Source organism: Bemisia tabaci, chromosome 2 (genome assembly GCF_918797505.1).
Source record: "Bemisia tabaci chromosome 2, PGI_BMITA_v3".
NCBI lineage: Eukaryota > Metazoa > Arthropoda > Insecta > Hemiptera > Aleyrodidae > Bemisia > Bemisia tabaci.
This window is the reverse complement of record NC_092794.1, coordinates 13,457,780-13,482,754: the sequence shown is the minus strand read 5'-3', so window position 1 is coordinate 13,482,754 and position 24,975 is coordinate 13,457,780. Positions and strand designations below refer to the sequence as shown.

Below are 24,975 nucleotides of genomic sequence, written 5' to 3'. Positions count from 1 at the left end.
AGAGGTCGGACATGAAATTTTTGACTAAAACTGCAAAATCCCACGTTTATTTCATCAAATTTTAAATTTTGAGGGATGCCTCCTGAAGAAAATTGCACGAGAAAACCAATGGAACCACTTTTAGAACCTCAAAATCTTTGAATAAACGGAGTTATAAGCTTTTAAAATTACCAAATTTTGTCCGACCTCTCCTATTGACTCGATCCACTATGCGACGCGGCGCTGTCGTCACCGGCAGACGTGTCACATGGCCACGTGTCCTAGCTGGTACCAATACCGCCATGCTAAGGAAAAACGCCGTATGAACCTTCAGGCGTTGCCAAATTTCCTTCAATAACAACCGAATTTACCGGGAAAATTGTGAATATTTTTCCCGGGCTTGGTACCTCTCTGTTAAACGCGGTCCATTTAGTAGTCATTCATTTTTTTACGAAACGGCACTGCTCCATAGCCCATGCATCTTTCAACACTATGTGGGTCTTTAGCATTCATCGAAGGTTGCTTCATGGCAATAAAACATTCGGTCATAACTGAAAAATTCGAAGGCAGCTAACCTGTTCGGATATTAGGTAATACTTGCCGATAACCGAGATGTCATTGAAATTAACGCCTCGTAGATTTTTTGACGTCATAACTTGACATGAAGAGAAAATTTGGGGAACCGGAAAGGTTTCTTTGGACGCACACTTGGAGGAATGATTTTAAATATGAAGTGGAAAAATCAACAACAGACCAAGAAATACAGTTCGCCAGTTTTCCTTCGAAGAACTTAAAATAAAGGGAAGAGAACTGGAGGAGTTCGCGATTGAGGGGCTTGGAGCACAAGGCACATAAGTGCCGTTTTTGCTTTTTCAAGAAATACGTGCTTAATGTTTCAAAATTACATGGAGCCTCATAGCGGAAAAACTCACTTTAAGAATTAAAAGTTCATTTAAAGTTGGAATTTAGTTGTGAATTTTAACTCCGAATATACTTTCAAATTAATTTTAGCTGATTTCATGAAAGTCTCAATTATTTCAAAAACTGCACTCATGCGCCCTGTCCTCCAAGCTCCTCAATTTCTTCGCATCCACTGTTGATAGATAGTGCTAAAAATCATCATTTTTTTTCATCTATCCAAGTGTAAAATGTGCACATTTTTTTGCATATCCTAGTAACTTTGTTTTCGACGTTGCAAATTTTTTAACGCTATTTTTCTATTTTAATTGAAATTTTCTGGAAATTTTCATTGAATCACCAAGAAATTAACCAAAAACATACAACCTTTTTCAAGGGAGTGCTTAAATTATCAAGGGAAATTTGGCAACCTAGCAATACTCCCATCTGGCTTTGACCTCCTCAAGTATGCGACACAAAGTCTGACCCGTCACAAATTGAGATGCGTGTTTTTAGACATTTTACCGTGGATACTCAAAAATGTGAAAACACGGCACACAATGAATCCAGTCAATGAGAGAGGTCGAACATGCCATTTTTTCGACTAAAACTGCAAATTTTGAAGTTTATTTCATCACATTTCAAATTTTAAGGGGTGCTTTCAGAAGAAAATTTCACGAGGAAACCAATGGAACCACTTTCATAACCTCAAAATTGTGTATAAACGGAGTTATAACCTTTGAAAGTTTCCAAATTTTGTCCGACCTCTCCCATTGGCTCGATCCACTGTGCGGCGTTGGAGACACGAGATTATCCAGTCTCACCGTTGGCGTTGTCCGATGAATGCACGCTAATTGCCCACCGTGCTCCAGGACCGGGGAAAAAAGTAACGAAACGTAAAAAAATGATCCGGCGGCGGCGGCTTATCAGTAATTAGTGAATTGTTTGTTCTGCTCCTCCTAGCTCCTCCCCGCATTGCGCTCTGCTATGTTGACTCTCGACATGAGCCCATTTCACGGGTCCCCGCTCCATGCACAGTACCGGGAGACCGATAATCCCAGTCGGGTGATCCACACGAGGTTTTTAACGCCGACACGAAATATGCTTGTTCCAGAAATGTGATAATTTCGGTGAATTTTATCATTTTTTTCCTTAGCCTCCCTCCTCAAAGTGCATCCACCCCATCTGCGACAGCTCTCCCCCTCTCCCCTCCTCACTTGTTTACCCGGAATGCCATTGACATTTCTTATTGTGCGCTATGGATCCATGTTTTGCGTAGGGAAAGATGTAGAGATCTGCAAACGCTGAATTTTTCAGGTGAGTGAGAGTGCACTTAATTTGAACGTATTTATGCTAAAAGGAACTAAGTGCAGAGGGTTTGCGTAACATAGTTCCTTTTAGCATAAATACGTCCATTTGTGTGGGTCGGTTGCAGCCAGATCTATATCCATGACGAAAATGCATAACCACGTATGTACATTGCGGCATTTCAAAATTTCCGGTCCTTCTTTAATTTTTCGAAGGGATTCAAGCCAACTTTACAGCTTGAAATTTATTTAATAATTTATACTTTACTATAATATTCTGTTAATGAAGAAGAAAAATCAAAGATAGAGTCAAGCAATCACGTTGAGAAGTTTTCAAAAGAAAAAGTCAGGTATGACAGGAAGTCTGTAATGTCACAAATGGAGATATGTGGTTTCACACTTCGGACATCGATATGATACTACATGTGTGAGTTGTGACGCGAAAAAGAGTTGTCGACACCAACATGATGTCATATTCTTCATGAAAGAGAGGTTGTTTTTTTCCAAATTGATTCGGCAAATCGGGATTTGAGTTCTGGAACAGAATCCCAAATGTCGCGAAGAGTAAGGTGCCAAAAGTTCGGTTTATTTTGCGCCAACACGAGTGCCTTATTTGCCGTTCTGCAAAAATGATGTTAAATCAAATATAACTGAAATCACCGTATATCACAGCTTGGAGTAGCTGATTCTGTATCATTCGGCGCCGATAGCACCATTCATCAAAAATGAATCATGGGAGATTACGTTACTCGTACATATCAGTCATTAATTTTTTCATGTTAGGTGAAATGCTATCTGCTCTTGCAAGATAGCAATTGTAACATTTCAACTTTTTCTCTCGCTGAATGTTAACAACTATGCTGATTTTCTCTTGTTTATATTTCGTTCTATCTCCAATAGCTCGTGAGAATTTACTTTTTGCTCTGCAGTCACTCTGTTTCAGCGGTTTATAACTAGGTTTTAATTAATTTGCCACCCTGTTACGCCTCACAGTAGATTGAGTCAATAAGAGAGGTCGGACATGATATTTTTGATTAAAACTGTGATGTTTATTTCGTCACAATTTCAACTTTAAGGGGGCTTTTGAAAGAAAATTTCACGAGAAAACCAATGAAACCACTTTCAGAACCTCAAAATTGTGTTAAACGGAGTTATATGCGTTTAAAGTTTCCAAATTTTGTCCGACCTCACCTATTGATTCGATCCACTATGCGCCTGTCCTTTCGTATACTTAAAAACGAAGCAATTCGGGTGAAAATAAGCCCTTGCATAGAGAGGAGGCGATCATCTATTAACAGCGGTCCCAGTTCCTTTGTCCTGAAAATGTTGAAAGTCAGAGAATGAAATGTTTGTCGAAAAATGTTAAGGTTCATCGCGAACGTATGTAACCATCTCTCACCCAGTGAGGGGTGGTTCGTCTTGTGTAGAACTATGGACCCCCTCGCAGATATCGTTCCTTAAAATTCTGATTTCAAGACTTCTATTTTTTTAAGATCTGCCTAATTCAAAGCAAAGACACTGAACGAGGTGTGCTTAAGATAAAGAGCACTGTCATGTGATTTTTTGTTTTTTTTATGAGAATAACTTAAATTTTACATCACGTAGGTACGAAGGTACTTCAGTTGCGACAAGAAATATCCAGATATACTCGTCTACGCATGTCAAAGCTCTTCAATATTGATTTAAATTGCCTAAAAATAATCAATGCTTTTTTAACTCGAGATATTATTCAGAAATAACGTGTATGCCATTAGTTTCCCATGCAGGTAGGTTTTTTTATGGACGAGCCCGAATTAATAGTTATCCTTATGGCAAAATAAAGTCCAAATTTACTCTTCCTTCACTCGAGTTTGCGGGCGATCGCACTTTCGGGAATAGCCAAGCCTGTACGGTTTCATTTGAACCAATTGATTCTCTTTTTTTGTACTTCTGCTTAGGACAAATTCAATTTTCGATCTGATGAAAATATGCGCATATCTCAATCTCATGTTCACTTTTCAGTTTAAACAAGAGCCATATCACGGCAGTTGTACAAACACACACGTTTCGTGGTTCTGACCGACTTCCCAATTTTATTGCCATAAGGCTGCTGTGGCACGATTTTTCATGCGATAGCACGAAAACGACATAAATTTATGACCCAAAAAACATCGCTAGGCAGTTTGAAAAATCAGTGACAGTGACGTACTCAGAGCTATGTTATTACATCTTCATTTTTTCCTGGAGAGATGGACGGTTTTTAACAGGGAGCGCCAGATTCACTTCGCAGTGATAAAAATTTAATCCACTATCAGACAAAGACGTGTTTGGTAATATTCTCACAATACGGCGGTGAACCCAGGATATTCATTAAAATGTATGTATTCATGCTTCAGTTTTTTGGAAGTAAAATATGTGACTGTTTAGGCGGAAAAAGGAACCGCGAGTTATTGATACCAGACTACAAAGGAAAGTTCTACAAATATTCGGAGACAAAGACTCTCAAATTTGTAAAACTAAACCGAGGTCAGGGTGGTTTGAGGAAAGTTCTACAAATATTCGGAGACAAAAACTCTCAAATTTGTAAAACTAAACCGAGGTCAGGGTGGTTTAGGAAAGTTCTACAAATATTCGGAGACAAAAACTCTCAAATTTGTAAAACTAAACCGAGGTCAGGGTGGTTTGAGGTTCGCCGTTTTGAGGACGCTGTTTTCAGAGGAAAAAAAAAACTATTGAAAAGTCTTATCTGCCACGTCCAGAGTTCGATATTTTGTTACATATTTTGAGCTCATAAAGGGAAATTCACAAAAAATCTACAGAGCACTGTTGTTTTGTTCTCTGTTTTGAAAAAAAGATGAGTGAATATTTGCAACGATGCAATTGGAACTATGCAATTCTTAACTTAGATCATCGATATCCTGAGCACATTAGGTACTACACTGGAAAAAAAGTTCTGCTCATAGGGCTACTGCACTCTCTTTGGTACACCTACAGAAGTTTCCGTTACGTGGACAGAGCATTCTGTAATCACGACCGAGTTTCTGTTCTGACAGCAGAAAATTTCTGTAAATATAACAAATAAAGTGCAGGAGCCCTGTGAATAGGAGGTTCCATCGTCAGCACCCTGATAAAAATTGGCGATAAGAGCTGCGTTTCAAAATACCATAGGAATTCTTATAGCCGGCTAAAGAAGGCTACAGAAAATCATATAGCTGGCTGTAGAATGCGGAGAAAATCATACGGCCGGGCTATACAAAGCGATAAAAAATTATGCAGCCGGGCTATAGTTCCTATCGCCGGGCTTTACACTTTATCGCCTGGCTGTTGCTTTTTCGCCATCGATTATAAAAGGCTATAAGAAATTGTGTAGAAATTCGTGTGCTTTGGAAATCATTAAGTTTGTATACGGAACTACCTTATGTTTACAAAACACACATTATATTTTCCTTTAATACATATTTTTTTCATCAATTAAAATGAGAATAATCCATACAGGATGTGCAAACATTTCAAAATCATGAGTTGAATAACGCTGACTCCGCCAGATTAAATATTAGAGCCTAACACAAAGCGGAGCGGCGACGCACTGGCGCCTACAAACCTAACAGGGATACTTCACGCATTGCGCAACGCGTGAAGTATCCCTGTTAGGTTTGTAGGCGCCAATGCGCGTTTCGCGCTGGCTGCCCGCCTGCCGCGCCGCAGCGTGCCACAGCGCTTGAAGCAACTATTTCACACCAGAGGTATTGCACAGTATCATACGAAACTGAAGGCGCTCTAATATATTAGGAATGGCAGGCATCCATCAAGAGTACGGAGCTTTCCTCGCAAAATAAATCAAGATACTACGGTCCAAAAAGAGAGCGTTAGTCTAAAAACTCACTAAGTACTAGCATCCGTAATTAGTAACGTTTAGCATACACTTTATCGCCTGGCTGTTGCTTAATCGCCATCGGCTATAAAAGGCTATAAGAAATTGTGTAGCCGGCTATAGAAGCTATTGGAAATCTTACAGCCGGCTGTAGGTCTATGGTATTTTGGAACACAGATTCTACTGCCAATTTTTACCAGGGCATCGACAATTTTTTTGCGTGTAAAAGTAGACACTACGTACGTGGATTTGACACTCGGGATTTTCCTAGAAGGCAGTTTCTTCTAAAAAAAATTTAGTGGAAAAGTACCTTTTCGTCTTTTTTCCCAAAAATTCCCCTCACAGTCGTCATGTTTTTCACCGCATGTCATCAACGAATGCCGTGCACTACCTTTTTATGCAAGAGCGTTTGCGTGCAACAGCGACGCAGGGTAGAGTCCTACACTGTTTCGCGCGAAAACATTAATTTTTGACGCAGAAACTTATTTTTTTGCCTATTTATGACCCTGCCGAGCTCGTCAGCTTAAAATCGTCCCAGTGTTAGTCCCGCGTTAGTGCACGCCGTCACGATTGTTCAGAACGTAAGCATAAAGTATTTTACCACGTCTATTCTATCTTGAATTTATTAGAGTAGTTTTTTTTGAAGTCTGAGGCCTTCAAGTTTCAATGCCACCAAACCTTTTTAATATAACTACACTAAAAAAATGATGTCTGCTGTCGAGAAGTTGCACGTTCTCCACTTATGGACCGTGAAAGTCCGCAATCACGTATCCCGGTTTTTGCGGTGTCTCAAAATCTTTGCTTCTATTTCGTTTTTTTAAAGGAGAGCATATCGGCATCATTCCTTGAAATTTTCGCAGAATTTACTCCGTATACAGAGAAGAAAAATCACGGCAGTTTATAAGAATTGCCGTTGAGTAGGGTTCCAATTCAAGTATGACAGGCCGTCTGCAAAACGTCGCAAATCAAGATACGTGATAGCGGGCTTTCACAGTCGTCATGTTCCATGTCTAAAGGAAAACTAACGAAAGTATTCTGTCAAATTTCCCGCAAATTTCCCTCATGAATCCAAAAATATTAATGAGGAATTATAATGAGATATTTTCTGATTGAAGAAATAAAACATATTAGCAGCAGATTTTTACGTTTTTCCACAGAGATACGCGATTTCCGATTTCAGCATCGGCATAGTTGGACTGCATTTTGCAATTTGGAACTATAAATTCTGGCTCATCTGGAAAAACACTTATGTGCATAAGGAAATTAATGGCACATACACGTTGTTTTTTAAAACCGGGCCAGAATTTGTCGTTCTGAATTGCAAAACGTAGCCTAAGAATCATAAAACGAACGATTTATGAAATTATTATACATCGGAGGTTACTTTAAACGTATGCGATTTTTCGACATTACGTATAGAAATATCTATACGAGGCCACTATAGACGAGGTACGAATTAAAGCATCTCGTTGAGTGTATGTTTTCGCTTTGAATATTTACGGAGAAAACGACTGACGCAATCGGAAGTTCGAGAATCTACTCCATAGCAGGATGATCTCATATGCACTCAACACTGATCAAATGGAATACAATTAATATCATCATCACGCCACTTGTATTTATTCCTTTTAAACTTTTCTTCTTCTTTTTCTTTCTTCCAACTTTTACTATACCAACGTGGAACTCGCGATTGGCGGATTCGCGAATAACGGGTGACGATCAACACACATTTTTCAACTTTAAATATAGCTATCTTTGTGTTGCGGCTGGCACCCAATGGACCTCTTCATGTGCCAGGAATTTGCGATTTAAGTACACATCTGTAAAATTTCGCGAGAAACATGATGGTGCCACTGGTTTTCTCTGAAACAAACTCCAAATCTAAGAAAAAGCTCTCAAAGTCGAGGCCGTAATGGATGGGATATCCGACGCTATCCTGAGAGTCCTCTCATATCAAGTCAAACTCTCCATGCAAAGATAGGGAACGAATACATTAACAGGGTTGCCACTTTTTTGGGACTTACAAACTAAAACCACCGCGACCCTGCAAATGCATTTACTTCCTATCTTTGCACGGAGAGTTTGACTAGTTATAGAAGTGGGCTCTCAAGGTAGCGTGGGTTGGGTATCTCCTCCTATACGGCTTCAACTTTGAGAGCTTTTTTTAAGTTTTGGAGATCGCTTCAGAGAAAACCAATGGCATCATCTTGTTTCTCGCTAAATTTTACACAGGGAATAGTACTTGCATCGTAAATTTCGGACACACGCATGATCTTTCTTCGGCCTTAATTTTTAGAGCTTCGCAGGAGATTGAGGCAGGTCCTCTCACTGCAGGACTACCAATAGAAGAATCCACGAGACTACGGAAAAATTACTCCTGCCAGCACTGCTAAGGAAAAACGCCGTATGAACATTCGAGAGTTGCCAAATTTCCTCCGATAAAATGTTTATTTTTGAGGAAATTTATGAATACTTTCCCTTGAAATTTTCAGGAGCGTTAGGTGAAATTGCGTTCAAAATTATCTGAAAAATGGAAAGGAAAATATTCATAATTTTACCGGGCAATTCGTGTTTTAGCAAAGAAAATTTGGCAATACCTGAAAACTCATACGGCGTTTTTCCTTAGCTCGGCAGAGCACTGCACCGTTTTTCTACTCGATACGCGAATAATACAAGCGTTTATATTGCATCGACTCATGAGCGAACACGCATCTTGTGCATGCGCATATGGCGGGAGCATAATTTCGTGACGCGAATGGGCACTTTACCGTGCTAGGAAAAAACGCAGTATGAACACTCAGGCGTAGTCGAATGTATCCAGATAGCATTTTCATTCCCGTGAAAAACCTGGAGACACTGAAACAATCACGAATAAAATTTTCTATAAACGAAGAAAAACATTCACCCGTGTTTCCACAAAATGTGTGTTTTATCGGAAGGAAGGCAAACTCGGAAGCAGTTCCCACTGCGAAAATCCTCCGTCCGGATATTGAAGTTTGCATGACCCAATGCCAGGCTCTCTCGGTCGTTTTGGTCATTTCGGCCGGCATCGGACCATTGACTCTGTGACACGTATTCGTACCGATGCCCTTATTCTGAAAACGCGTACATCTCGATTAGTCAGGTTTCAAATTTCCGCTCATGTTTCTCCTCACAAGTATTCGCAAGTATGTACAATGTACTACCTCGACCTCTTCTAATCACTACCGTATTTGAGGGGCTTGGAGGACAAGACGCATAAGTGCAATTCTTGCTAATTCAAAAAATACGTGTGCAAAATTCATAGAGTACATAGAGTCGTAATGTAAGTGGGAGAGCTGGCGCCATGTTCTGCTCGACGAGTTGCGAGCCCGGTGTGCGGGGTCACTTTTTCGATACATATTCGATCCAAAATGGTGGTGTGGAATATGGCCGGGTCCCCCTGTATCGCAAACAATCGATTATGTATCGAAAAAGGGATCCGGCGCCGCACAGGAATCTCGGAATTCGGGTTCTGGAAATTGCTTAAAAGTGCGCCAGCTCTCCCACTTACATTACGACTCTACGTACTCTATGGCAAAATTACATGAAGCCCTATGGCAGAAAGGAAATTAACACTCACTTTTTGATGCTTTAAAGTTGGATTTTCGTTGTGAATTTCAGCAGAAAATACTCTCAAACTAGTTTTAGTTGAGTTCACGAAAATCTCGATTTTTTCAAAAAGCGCACTCAATGCGCCTTGTCCTCTGATCCCTTCATTTCTAATTGAACGATTTTGAAACTGCGGGAATACGTATCCTCATTGCACTGTTTCAAAGTTTTTGCTTCAACTTCATTTTTGTAAGAGATTGTTATTTTTTTAAGTTTTCAAAGAATTTTCTCAATTGGACGAAGAAAAAGCGATGGATATTTGTTATAATGGGAAACAGAATAAGTGGGTAGAAAACCTTATTTTTAAAGACAAAATACACCTGGTCTTCGATGTAAAGACATAGTTTTGCATGATTGTTCTCTACTTTACAGATGTTTTCCCTTAATTACTTTTTTCGAGTGAAAGAATCTTATTTTGAAATTAGAGTGAAACATTTTTTTTTATTAAAGAATGTGTGTAGCGTTAAAAGTTCAACTATTTTCCGAAAGAGGCCCCTCACACCCTCTTCCGGGCTGGGGCGAACAGAATATACCCCTCGGTGATACGGGGGCTTGCGGGCTGATTATTGAGATTGATAGACAAAACGATAGATAAAGACGACACACTGAAAATAAAGCGATCCTATTGGTATGGAAGCGAGGGATTGCAATAGACAGAGGAGGTAAGTATAATAGACTAACTAACGTCAACCCGCGAGAGACCCTATATAGTTGGTCCTTTCATTATCCCCCATTGTGTATGAAAACTTCCTGTTGCTGTTGCAACCAATAGGATAGCTCCATGTCCCCTATGTCCTCTTTGTCTACAGCTTTGTCTATCAATTTCAATAATCAACCCGCAGGGCCTCCCTATTAACATAACCTGGTTACGTGTATGGATAGAATGTGTTACAAGGACACGAAAAACACTGCTTTATTGTAAAGCTCGCACTTAATCTTCTCACTGTCTTCTCTTGTTCCAGAGACAAGTAGACATGTATCGGCATGTACCCTCGAGTACAACTGCGTCGAAAGATTTTGATTTTCACTGCATTCGGTTTCGTCTGTTATGTGATTTGGATCTGCTGCCTGCGGCGCCTAGCACAAAATTCCGACACAAAATTGTACATTTCAGATGATTATAACGCACAAATCGCTGACACAAACGCACTTACTCATGGATTCGAGCCCGCTGATCCAGAAAGCAAAACTAAAGAATTGCAGGTTAGTCAACTAAGGAGATCCATTTTTTAAAATCTGCTGGAAATAACTCAATAATATAAAAAAGTTGATATTAAAAATTCATTGTTCTCAAAATGTCTACGTTGAAAAATTGTAACTGCAGCTAGGATCTGATTTACAGCCTCATCATGAAGCCCCTTCTTTTTTTCCTCCTGTTTTTTCTTTCTCTCTATTAATTGGAATTATTTCTGTCAAACGGAACTATGTGCAATAAGACGTGAGCCCTGAAACCCATAAGAATATATGCATAACAGAGCTCATGTCAGAATGCACATAGTTCCGTTTGGCAGGAATATGTCCAATTTTTCCCCATACGTAGTATTTCCTCTTGTTAGCTCAGAGACTTACAGTCAAATCAATAAGCAATCCTCACCGTAATTATAAGAAAATACTACAATTAGTGGGCTCAGTGAATTATGTCAATGGAACCTCATAATGTAATATTTTTGATTTGCATTATTCCCATCTTTTTTGCTTATTTTATGTAACAAAAAATGCCTCAAATTGCATTTAAAAGGAGTTAAAATTTTAAATTTTTACGGAGGGCCGCTATATGTACTGGGAAAAATTCACCAACAAACCCACCTTCTCTTCTTCGGAAGGGTGCAGATTTAGGGTGGCTCACAATCCCACACCAAGGACTGCATTTAGAACCCCAAAAATCCTAAATTCTATTCTGATAATAATCCTGAAAAGATATGAATACTATTGTTGACTTAATCGTCGATCTGAATACTAAACGTTAAAATTGGTGTAACAGTTAATGTACAAGAATCTCATGTGAAAATGATAACTTAACCATCGCCGTACCATAATTATCATTAGCTAATAACAACTAACACATAGACCGCGTTTATCAGAAAGGAACCAAGTCACATCAGCTATTGCTAAATTTAATTGCGGGCAAGTTAGTTTTTTACAAAAGAGAGTCTGTGCGGACTCGTTTAAAAATTTTACGGACTTTGCATCGTACTATGCAGATAATTCCCTGAACGTTGTACCAAAATCCGCACAACCCTTTTCATGTAATAATTAAATTGCCCAATTAAAGTTGGCAAAAGTTAATGTGGCTTGGCCCCTCTCTGCTCAACGCGGTCCAACTAGTGGTTTGCATTTTGCCAGGAAGAGTCACTATTTATAGCTCATCCATAAAAACCTCTATCCGCATGAAACAACCAAAGACACCTGTGTTGCTTTTGAAACGTCAGAAATAATGGTTTCTTTATTCTAAAATGTACCTCGATTGATACTCACGAAAATTGACCGTGTTTTAGTGATGGTCAATCAATCATTAGTTTGAGGGACCGAGACAAAGCCTCAATAATTGCGAATAAACAGAGTGCGATGAAAAACGAGTTTCAAAATTGTCCATGACTGGTGTTGCGGTACATTGAATTCCGGCTTCTATTTCACATTCCGACCGTAGAATAAAAAAATCCCATTACTCCGAAATAATCTTAGATTATAATCTGAATGATTCATAATTATGTGGATAAGAAAAATACGGACGATTTAAAAGTGTGATGTCGACTATACAGTTTCTCATTTCAAAAATAAAAATGACTGGAAGTTTGCAAGCTGAGCTAACTGTTTTTGTACACGTAGTTTTTTGGCCAATATGCAATTCGTACGAAAAGCACGAGAACGCCAGTTCACGGGAGCAAAATAAGTTATACTTGGTTGGCGCACCAAAAAGCTCCTTCAAAATGGCGAGTATGCAATACAGCATAACATCCGTGTTCGAATAGTTATCGCCCGGGAGCCTACTAGAACTAGGAGGGCTAAGCTCTAAGCAATGATATTAGTCCTTCAATTTTCCTGTTTTCGGTACCGCGGACCCTTTTCCCCTCGACGGTTTAATTCAAGTTAAATTCTTCATACTTGAAAAATTACAGCTCGTTTGAGTATTCAAGCCATTTTTTAATAACCTGAGCAACCATCATTGGCGGATCCAGAAAATTTTCAACATTGTCTTTTTTCCATATAAACCTATGGAAATATATCGATTCCTGGAGGGCTAGGTGCTCCCTCGAGAATCGATTATTTAGCATAGGTTTAAATGGAGGAAATCCGGTGTTGCCAAATTGCTGGATCCATCTCTGTGATCGAAAGTGCTAAAAATGGAGATGTTGCATGTGTAAGGAATTTGCGATTTGACTGTTGATTTTTATGTAAAAGTTCGCGAGAAACACGATGGTGCCACTGGTTTTCTCTGAAATCAACTCCAAAGCTCAAAAAAAGCTCTCAAGTTGAGGCCAAAATGGAGGGAATATCCCACCCTATCCTGAGAGTCCACCTCTACATAAAAAAAAAACTTTCTGTGCAAAAATAGGGAGCAAGTACATTATAGCAGGGTTGCCGTGTTTTCAGTTTTGGAGTCCCCAAATAAAGTGGCAGCCCTGTCAATGTATTTGCTCCCTATCGTTGCATGGAGAGTTTGTCTTGATGTAGACGTGGACTCTCAGGATAGCGTGGGATATCCCCTCCATTTTGGTCTCAACTTGAGAGCTTTTTTTTAGCTTGGGAGTTCTTTTCAGCGAAAACCAGTGGCACCATCGTGTTTCTCGCGAACTTTTACGTAAAAATCAACAGTCAAATCGCAAATTCCTCACACATGCAACATCTCCATTTACCACTGCATCGGTTAGTATTTCAACATTCCCCACATCTGTTACTTACATGCGTTTACAAATCGGTCATTGAGAACTAACATGTCATTCGTGTTTAGCAGTAGCATAGAGCACATAGAGTCGTAATGTAAGTGGGTGAGCTAGCGCCACTTTTAAGCATTTTCCAGGTCCCGAATTCTGAGACTCCTGTGTGACGCCGGGTCTTTTTTTCGATACATAATCGATTGTTGGCGATACACGGGTACCCGGACATCCGATGTAAACAAAGAAGATATGTAGGAATCACCACGTATTCCACACCGCCATTTTGGATCGAACATGTATCGAAAAAGTGACCCGAACTCGGCGCACACCGGGCTCGGAACCCGTCGAGCAGAACATGGCGCCAGCTCTCCCATTTACATTACGACTCTATGTACTCTATGCACTTGAACGGCTCCTATGTCCCGATATTGCTCACTGATTTTGATTTTGGGGTTTGGAGCAGGAGGCGGTGACGAAGAAACCGGAGCCGCCCCGACGGCCATGGTTCATGACGGACGGGGAGGTCTGGCCGGTGGCGAGCGGGGCGCGGCGGAACGTCTCGCTGATGCCGGGGGAGGCGCCCGGGGAGGACAGGATTGCCAACCAGCTCATGTACGTGCCTCACAACTACGAGGAGGTCCGCCAGAGCGGGGCCCTCAAGAAGATCCTCCTCTACCACGGCGAGACCTGGAGCTGGAACGTGGAGCTCGGCGCCGGCTGGTTCAAGCGCAACAAGTGCCCCGTCGACACCTGCTCCATCACCACCACCATCGCCGAAGCCAACGCAGCCGATATCATCATCTTCAAGGACCAGTACATTCCCTCCGTCTATCGCCGACCACCCCACCAGGTTCGTCACACTTTCCATTCGGGAAAAATTGATATTGCTGATATAACAATTTCGTAGTCGGACGTATTTATGCGAAATGGAAGTATGTGCAAGTGGAAAGATGGGCTGTGCTCGTTAGTGATCGGGCCATAAGAATGAATGGGACTCTAAAAGCGCCAGTGACGTCAGCGGTGAAGACTTGGCACGAGGAGGCGCGAAACGAGCGACGACGGCTAGGTCGTCAGTCTTTAACTCATGAGCCCTGTCCACAACGCTCTTGTCACATGCCCACGGCTCACGAGTTAGCGCTCAGTTCCTTTTGATTTAATTGAAAATCCTGTTTTTACATTTTCTCAAAAGGAACTATATCCACTGACCACATTGTTTCTTATGCAGTTTTCACGAGCACACCCCATCTTTCCACTTGCGCATAGTTCCTTTTCGCATAAATACGTCTAGTTTAAAAAAATGTCCGACATGTTTCAATGTAGATTTTACAATAGAAAAATGCTAATTTAACTACCCCCTGGGTTCAATTAGCTTTCCACCGTTGTAGAATATACATTTGAAATATGTCGGACATATATTTTAACAATTTAATTGTTCAATTAGCAATCCATTTTTTGCCGTGAATACCTAACACAAATCAAAAGTCTTTCAGAGAGTCGAGTTTCTTTACAGAAGTAACATTGTCACCTTCCGGCCTAAGTATCACAAGCGCCATGCGACGTTTTAAAATTTTCGCCGCCGTTTTATTTTTTTACAGAGAAATTGTCGGTTGATTCTGTTTGAAAATTTCATTGAATTTTATCGGCAGCGCAAAGAAAATTTGGTGAAATTTTCGGACAGCTTTAGTGAACAATTTCTCTGTAAAAAAATAAAACGGCAACGGAGATTTTGAAACGTCGCATCGCGTTTGTAAGACTTTGGCCGGAAGGTGACTATATATCGATGGTGAAACTCCCAAACCAGGTATCTCGGTTTGCGTCGTGGCAGACTGCCCTCGTAATTCATGTTTTAAATGGAAGACTACTCAACGGAACTTCTTAAAAACTGTCGTGATTTTTCTTCTCTGTGCGGAGAAAATAGTTTTGAAACTGTGAATGAGTGATATTGATTTTTGTGCCCTTAAAAAAAAATAAAATAGTTGCGGAGCGTTTAAAACATCGCAAACATGATACGTGGTTTGGCAATTTCATCGTCGATGTACAGAGAGAGCATAGACACGTAAAAGGGTTGCAGAACTGAAACGAAAAATATGAACAATTGAGAATTTCCTTGAAATATTTGCAATTTTATCTATAAAATTGCGTTGATAAAATCATCACGATTTTTGTTCGTTAAATTTTGCGACGCCGTCGATAAAATGGACGTATTTATGCGAAAAGGAACCATGCGCAAGTGTAAATATGGGTGTGCTCGTGGTGAGCTGGATAACAATTTAAAAGTTGATATAGTTCCTTTTGAGAAAATGGAAAAGCGGGATTTGACATTAAATCAAAAGGAACTGAGTGCTAACTCGTGAGCCGTGGACATGTGACAAGAGCGTTGTGGACAGGGCTCATGAGTTAAAGAGTCCCGCCACCGATCTCCCCGTTGTGGCTCCTCGTGCGTTGCCGCTGACGTCACTGGCGCTTTTAAAGCCCCATTCATTCTTATGGCCCTCAACTAACGAGCATACCTCATTTTTCCACTTGCAAATAGTTTCATTTATCATAAATACGTCCAAATATCCATCTTATTGCAAATTTATGCGATAAAATCGCAATTCCTTATCCGATAATATTGCAATAAATCGACGTCTATGAAATTGCCATACATTCTCCGATCAAATCGCAACTTATCACGATCACTGCTACTTTATGCAGAGGCAGGGCAGCTCCTGCTCTGTCCGCACGCACTGGCAGCCCATTTCGTTCTGCCCGCGTCTTTTTGTTTCTTCCCTGGTAAAAATTGGGAATAGAATCTGTGTTCCAAAATACCATAGACCTACAGCCGGCTATAAGATTTCCAATAGGTTCTATTGCCGGCAACACAATTTCTTATAGTCTTTTATAGCCGATGGCGATTAAGCAACAGCCTGGCGATAAAGTGTACGCTAAACGTTACTAATTACGGATGCTAGGACTTAGTGAGTTTTTGGACTGCCGCTCTCTTTTTTTGGGCCGTAGTATCTTGATTTATTTTGCGAGGAAAGCTCCGTACTTTTGAAGGATGCTTGCCATTCCTAATATGATGGAGCGCCTTCAATTTCGTATGATACTGTGCAATACCTCTGGTGTGAAATAGTTGCTTCAAGCGCCGTGGTACGCTGCGGCGCGGCGCGGCGGGCGGGCAGCCAGCGCGAAACGCGCATTGGCGCCTACAAACCTAACAGGGATACTTCACGCATTGCGCAATGCGTGAAGTATCCCTGTTAGGTTTGTAGGCGCCAGTGCGCCGCCGCTCCGCTTTGTGTTAGGCTGTAATATTTAATCTGGCGGAGTCAGCGTTTTTCAACTCATGACTTTGAAATGTTTGCACACTGTGTATGGATTATTCTCATTATAATTGATGAAAAAAAATATGTAGTAAAGGAAAATATAATGTGCGTTTTGTAAGTATGAAGGTGATTCCGTATAAACTTAAGGATTAACAAAGCACACGAATTTCTACACAATTTCTTATAGCCTTTTACAGCCGATGGCGAAAAAGTAACAGCCAGGCGATAAAGTGTAAAGCCCGGCGATAGGAACTATAGCCCAGCTGTATAATTTTTTATCGCTTTGTGTAGCCCGGCCGTACGATTTTTCTTACTTTCTACAGCAAGCTGTATGATTTTCTATCGTCTTCTTCAGTCGGCTATAAGAACTTCTACGGTATTTTGAAACGCAGCTCTTATCGCCAATTTTTGCCAGGGTTCCAGTGGCGTGCGGTCCGGATAAGCAAGGCAAGCACTGCTTGCCTAAAGATTTCAAAAGAAAGAAGAAAATTACACCTATTAAATGTTTTACATTTTAGCAAATATAATTTATAAAATGCGTTCAGTAAGTATGTAAATTGCATTAAAACAGAAAGAGAGGGAGACAGAAATACGTATAGAGCCACCAAAGTAGGAAAGCGGCAGAGCGGATGGAGCGGGTGGCGCAGCGCGCTGCGCGGCCTGAACACGGGCCAACTCATGCGCTGGAGAATCGCTTGCGATCAGCTGAGCGGAGAGCCACTGCTCGGCGGCGGAATCAAGGCAGGCGGGGAGCGCGGTACGTTCCGAGTCCGAGCCCTTCGCTGCGCGATCGCAGCTCGCTTCTCTTGGCCACCTCTTGGCCCGTCACCGCAGCGCGCTGCTTTCTGCCTCCGATGCGCTATCTTGTTCCCTCTTTCCGTCGCGGTTGTAATTGTTCCTCCGGAGCAAACGCCTTTATATTCTATAAAATTTCGCTCACTTGGATCTACTTGGTGATGAATTAGACAATTCTCAATCATGTTTTAAATGCAGAAAGCCTTTTTCGGGGGGAAATTTAAGTAACTCAAAAAATTTTAAATGCTGTAGAATAAAGACTATAATACCTCAAATAAGTGGCAAAATTAGGAGTTATGAGTAAGGAGCCGTCCTCCAATGCTCAATAACATTCGAAACAAGTTGAGTAAACGAAATCATAAATAAGAGAGAAAGAAATAAAAATACAGTTTTTCAAGACGTTACGTTCCATCAGATTTCATCCGAAAAATAGAGCAAATAGAGTAAAATTTTAAGAATTTTCTAGGGAGGCTAGGGGAGGGGGAAGGGAAAGAGGCTACGTTAACCCCCCCCCCCCCCCCCCCCCGATGGCGAACGCTAGAGCTTGCCCTGTCACGGAACCCACCGCACGCCACTGCAGGGTTCACAGACTAGCTCCTACTGACAGGTGCTTTGATAACCTACATCATAATATTTCCCCCCCTTTAATTTCAGGTATGGATGCTGTACATGTTGGAGTGTCCGTACCACACGCAGCACATGCGGCACAATGACGTGTTCAACTGGACGGCGACGTACCGTCACGACAGCGACATAGTGGCGCCCTACGAGAAATGGGTCTACTTCGACGAGAAGGTGCGTCAGAAAGAAAAACCGGACGAGAACTACGCTCGACAGAAGAGCAAGCTGGTCGCCTGGTTCGTCTCCAACTGCGCGGCCAAGAACCGGCGCCTGGAATACGCTTACGAGCTCCAGAAATACATCCAGGTCGATATGTACGGCTCGTGCGGGCTCCTCAAATGCCCCCGCAGCGAAAAGTGCTTCCAAATGCTCGATACAACCTACAAGTTCTACCTCGCTTTCGAAAATTCAAACTGCGTTGATTACGTCACCGAGAAGCTCTTCGTCAACGGGCTTCAGTGAGTTCCTCATTTCCTTCAATTTTTAGCGTGGGATCTAGGTTACCCCGGTAATTTATCCAGAGAGAGTGGGTAGTTGTAAGCAAACCAATTTTATCTACAGGAGTCCCGTGCCACCAGCACCTGACACCCTTCCTACCCCCTTGTAACTTTTAAATGAATTGGACTGCATTTTGCAATCAGGGACTACAAATTTTAGCTCACCCACAATAGCACCTATCTACACAGTGAAACTGATGACATATACGTTGTGTGTGAAATGAGCCGAAAGTAGTAGTTCCTTGTTGTAAAATGTAGTACGATTGGACTTCATTTTGCAATAAGGAACTACAATTTCTTGCTCCTCTGTAAAAACACTTATGCGCATAGGGTAGGTTATGGTGCATACGCTTTTTGTAAACCAAGCCACATGTTACAGTTCTTAATTGAAAAATGTAGTCTAATTGAGGTAGTGACTTGAATTTTTGTGAGTACTCCTGGGTCCTGGGTCAAAGAAAACTACTTTTTGAGCCACCCGAAATTTTAACCTTGGATTACCCTATACAGAGGCAAGGGCCCTTGCCCTTTGCCTGCGGTGCATTTTCTCATTTTTATATCGATCTTTATATTATATCCCATATCAGAAAAAAATTATAAAAAATACTGTGAAATCAGCTCTTTAAGCACTTTTAGATGAGGCAATAAAACATTACATACATAAGAGTCGCTCTCACAGCGCTCTCCGGCGCTTTGCGACGCCTAATCGCCACAAAACTCGGCGACAAAAAGGTTGAAAAGTTGGCGACAGGGGGTTATGGATGAGATGAGGGAGTGCACTGGGAAAAAAACACATTGGATCTAGAGTCCAGACTCTTAAAAACATCGACAAGAAAAAATACTCTTGATTCAATCAGATTTAAGCTTAAATCAAGAACCAAGCCTCTTAATTTGAGCGGATTTCCTTTTGATTTAAGCTTAAATCTGATTGAATCAAGCGTCTTTTTTCTTGTCAATGTTTTCAAGAGTCTGGACTCTAGATTCAATGTGTTTTTTTTTTCCAGTGTGCCAACTCCCTGATGGCCTGTGAGAGGACCTAGCAGTAAAACATTTCCATGCAAATCCTACATTGAGTAAATACCATTTCAAACCGGTATCGCAATGATATTTTCCCCGTTTGTTGCAGACACAACGTCATTCCAATCGTGATGGGGGCTCGGCAAGAGGACTACGCCAACGTGGCGCCCTACCACTCGTACATCCACGTCGACGAGTTCGACTCGCCCAAGCACCTCGCCGAGTACCTGTACAAACTGGACGAGGACGAGGAATTGTACAATTCCTACTTCCTGTGGAAGGGCACCGGGGAGTTCATAAACACGTACTTCTTCTGCCGCGTGTGCGCCATGATCCACGCCGACTACCCGATGAAAACGTATCGGAACATCAACGAGTGGTGGAGGGGTCCCGGCACTTGCACGAGCGGCTCCTGGAAGAAATTTAATAAGAGCGAGACCCCGCGATCTCGTATCGGTCACGTCCGTAGTATCTCCAATACACCGGTGCTTAAAGTGTGAAGCCTTATCCTGAGGCGGAATAAAAACGCTAAGTGAATTTTACCCACGGAGCTGGCACAGGTTCCAAGTGGGATTTTTCAACAGAAAAATCGCGATATTTTGCAATTGAGTTGCAATTTTTTTCGCGATTTTTCGACGATAAAATCGCTTGGATCATCAACATCGAGCGATTATCCGTGACCTTGTCGCGTTTTTTTCTCTATAAAATCGCGTTCGATATAATCGAATTTTACCCACGGAGCGTGCACAGGCTCCGAGTGGAATTTTCCAACAGAAAAATCGCGATATTTTGCAATTGAGTTGCAATTTTTTTTGCGGTTTTTTGACGATAAAATCGCTCGGATCATCAACATCGAGCGATTATCCGTGACCTTGTCGCGTTTTTTTCTCTCTATAAAATCGCGTTCGATATAATCGACATTTTATCTCCATTGGATTGCATTTTGCAAAAATGAACCAAGAGCATTTCAGTGTTGCTAGGATTGCGCGACTTACATTCTTCGCCGTGAAATTACCGACATCATACAAGATATTAGATTTACAAAGGTAATTTTCGTCTTAAATTATATTTTTTAGGGAGTAAAGGTATAACTTGTTCGCATGATCAGTTTATATTTGCAAAATAAATAAGTTGCACAATCTTAGTGACATTGGAATGCTCTTGGTTCCTTCTTGCAAAATGCAATCCAATTGATCATGAGTTCTATAATATTGTGATAAATCACCGTCTATGAATTTGCGATTTTATTGCAAAATTATGCGATGAAATCGCAACTAATCGAAATTTTTCATCCGATAATATTGCAATAAATTAAAGTCGAGAAATTCGCGATACACTCTCCGATCAAATCTCAACTTATCGCGATCACTGCTACTTGGGGTATTGTCTCCGGTACGCGATTCTAAATTTCACCAACGGAATCGAACAATTCCTCTTTTGGGCACAATACATTCTTTTCTAGTTGGGAACTCCTTCATAGCACTTATCGTCACCGTAAAAAAATCGATTGTGCACTATTCATTAGCGAAAAGTGTATTTTACAGCACTTTTATGAAGTGAGTTTGGACTCAAAAGGTCATAGAGGCTGCTACGAGGCTTAAAATGCCTTTGGATGGGAGGGCGATTGTTGCCAATTTGGACAATTTCCACCCTTATTGCCAACCTCCCCATTAAGAGGGTCTTTGTCGAAAGAAGTTTTCTCGAATGTCTCTCGAAAAAAGCTAGTCTTGAGTAACTGAATACGACGTAATTCAAGTGAAAACGGCGAAGTGCAATCTTTTAAGCATTTTAGCCAAATAAAATGTTACCATGAGGTGCAATCTGTATGGTTGGCCTACGTCCAACTACATTTTTCTGTTGTACCGAGTTCGTCAGAACTCGAGTTGATTGTTGTTAACCATTTAGTTCGCGACTGATTTAAACGCACAAACCCGGTCCCGTAATCTGACGCATCAAATGTTCTAACCTAATAGAATTCTATTATTAAGTGTAATTTGTTTTTTAAGAATATTTCACAAGAAAAATGACAATGTTCTATAGACACCAGAATCTGTGCCGTGGATAATGATTTGCCTTACCATTCCAGTCAGCACTTGGGCACAGCCAGCGACTGTCCTCAGCACATTCTTACTGTGGGAGGCACAATTCTTTCTGTGTTCGACCACAGTCATGCGGACAGTGAAGCAAAGTGGATCAGTCTTAAGTCAATCAAGCGCATACAGTGATATTCTAGGATTTTGGCTGTGTTCAGGTTTCGGAGGGCAGCAATGCTCCCCTGTTCATTGAAGACTTATCGAGACTTCCCTTTAATGCGATTTGAATTTGAAATGATGTATTTTTTTCTTGACGCGTCGACTTTAAAAATAAAGTAGGGCAAGATTAGAAGTCTTGCGCCCAAATAAGCGATTCTGTGATGAAACCATAGGCATTTGCGTCTCCGGGATTGCGGTCTTTTTAAATTGCGGCAGTCCAGCCGGATATTTTAACGAAAGGGCCAATGTAGCTGCTTTTTAGAGCACTCGGGTTCTTTATCGCAATAGTTTTTTGTTTTGTTTTATGAAAGTAGGTACGCACAATGCAGATAGAGGGTGGAAAATAGGCAGGAGGGGCTTGTCATCGACCTGGTTTTTAAAATTACGCCTCTGCGCAGCATGCACTGGCTAACTAAATGACAACCCTCGTCGACATCAGCCAAAATCCACCCTCCTGCCCTCTTGTTTCTCTTCATTTTCTTTTTTATCTAGTCAAAAAGTATATACTTCTGCCAATTGGCCCGTCCATGTTTTGATTTGATGCTGTAGAAAATGAACTGCTTTTGGTGCAGAAACAAAATATTTCAATGACTCAACTCCATTTCATATACTTCCATTAAAACATTTAAAAATTATACGCCGATTTCTCAACATGTCACCCATTGTACTATAAGGAGACTAAACAAAGTGTTGATGTCCAAAAAAGCTTCATACCGTAGATAGTCGTGCAAAGTCTCCAAAGTATTTTGTTTTTGTTCAGCAGAAAATGAGATCCACATGTACAAATGTGAATGAGGTCAAAATACTTTAGCAAATTCTTCCATCGTGCGGAGAAAATGGGAGGATAAATTTTTACTACCTATAACAATAATAAAATTCAACATAGATTTTTTCTTCTTCTTTTGCTCGTGAGATTATTTTCTCACAATGAAAATTGCCAGGGCTTTTCGTATTTTTGCCAGAGGTTCGAACTAAATGAGGTTGCTAGCTTAAAAATACTCTATAGCCCTGCTCCTCCTACTTCTCCTTTTTTCAACATAAATTTATGTGATTATTTGTATCAGATGAAAATCTAAGTTCCTTCTGAGTCATTCTATATAGGGAGGCATTTAAATGATCTCTTGTGTTAGAAAAATTGCATGTGTATTAATGGAAGGAAGAGCACTAAAAACTTGAGAAATTTCGATAGATTGGTTAGCTATAGGTAGATAGATAGGTAGCTCACGATATTAATTGTGCATTTCTGGAGCAGAGCGATGAGCATACTGCCTTTACAGCCCAAAAATAAACGGACTACATTTTGCAATCAGGAAATACTAATTTTACCTCACCCACAAAAGCACACACAGCAGCACAGGGAAACTAATGACTCAAACATTGTGTGTGAAATGAGCCAAAAATTTTGGTTTCTCATTGAAAAATGTTGTCCATTTAAGGGGCTTGGAGGACAAGGCGGATAAGTACAGTTTTTGCTATCTCGAGAAATACAAGCTTAATGTTTCGAAATTCCTTGGGTCCTCATGGCGAAAAGAAAGTTCAAACTGGATTTTTGATGCTTAAAATTGGAATTTGGTAGCGAATTTTTCACACAATGAGCATTAAGACTAGTTTTACTTGAACTCATTAATATCTCAATTTTTTCAAAAACTACATTTATGCGCCTTATCCTCGAAGTTGTTCATTTACAGTGTTCTTCTTTCCCTTCAATGCGCATCTGAGTCTGCTGAGATGAGTTCCGGGTTCTGCGTATGCCCCCTCAAGAGATCATAAGTCATTTTCAATATTTAAAACTGATATTGTTTTAGATGGATAGGAAATATGAAATACGTAGGTCACCCGCGTGATTGCAAGTGACCGTGATATGTCTAAAATGTCTTTGATTAGTAATGGTTTTAACGACAGCAACTCTTTCAACTCCTTTGTAAGTTAAATTGCATACACACATTTCTGAAGGCGTTTTCAACTTCTAGAACGCTATGATCATCGTCTACAACATCTTTGCTTGGCTGACCGTAATATAAAGAATAAATAAGTAAGGGAGAGGGAAAAAACACTGTTATTTTATACTTTCAATAACTTTGTAGAACGTAACGTTCGATTGTGCTGCACGACGCAGGTTGATCATGCTTGTTTTTGATAATTTATACGGAAAGAATTACAGATTCTCCCAAAGGTTTTCAGCGTCAAAACTTCTTGAAGCTGGATGAAAAAATATTATATTTCGATGGTAAAACTACCAGACCACGCATCTTGGTTTGCGACGTAGCAGACTTCCTGTCCTACTTTATTTCTTAAATTAATTCGACGTTAATTCTTGAAAACTTTCGTGATTTTTTTCACTAATATTAGAATGTGAGCGGAGTTCAAACACCGCAAACGAGATGTGTGATGGTCTGGTAATTTCACCGTCGATTGGTCCTTGTGCATAGAGACGGATGCAAAATGACTGGAGGTGCTGGCATGCTCAGACTAGAACTTATATCAGTTGATTCAGAACTAACAAGTGCATCATACAGTTTTAAAAATTCATTTCTATCTTTTGTTTTAGCTCTTAGTTTTAGACGTAAAGAATATTTTCATGTTATTACGTAACGATGTAAACTATTGATTAGCGTTTTCAATTTTTCAATTATTTTCAAATTAAGTAAGTGTACATTTTTAGCCGTCTGCGGTTTGTTTTTGTCACTATTTTTGTTATCATTATTTTAATCGTTTACTTTTTCTCCATAAACATCCGTTGTTATTATTTCATTTCCTGCCTTAAGGTGCAAAAGATCCTTTTACAAAGTATTCAAATACAGAAGGAAATACAAACATAAACATTAAGTGATTAATACAGGGAGAAGAATTATGGTGCTATGCATTTATTGCGAGTTTTTTTACATGCTTAGAATGGTAACATGCTTACATGCTGAAAGCCTTAAACCTCGCAATCAATAAATGTATG

General features: G+C 40.5%; 1 protein-coding gene across 4 annotated transcripts; it reads left to right on the top strand.

The window, feature by feature from the left end:
• The first annotated feature begins 1,864 nt into the window (after window positions 1-1,864).
• Window positions 1,865-24,759, top strand: LOC109033726 (glycoprotein 3-alpha-L-fucosyltransferase A). 4 transcript variants are annotated; one of them, XM_019046469.2, is made up of 5 exons: window positions 1,865-2,193; window positions 10,626-10,866; window positions 13,999-14,388; window positions 18,299-18,723; window positions 19,886-24,759. In XM_019046469.2, exons 2-5 carry the CDS (start codon window positions 10,648-10,650, stop codon window positions 20,274-20,276), a joined length of 1,425 nt encoding a protein of 474 aa, XP_018902014.2. In that variant the 5' UTR covers window positions 1,865-2,193; window positions 10,626-10,647; the 3' UTR covers window positions 20,277-24,759. The 4 variants fall into 4 exon arrangements, with proteins under 4 accessions (XP_018902014.2, XP_018902018.2, XP_018902016.2 ...); XM_019046473.2 differs by having other exon boundaries at window positions 1,869-2,193; window positions 14,002-14,388; XM_019046471.2 differs by lacking the exon at window positions 1,865-2,193 and adding an exon at window positions 6,475-6,614.
• The last annotated feature ends 216 nt before the right edge of the window (window positions 24,760-24,975 follow it).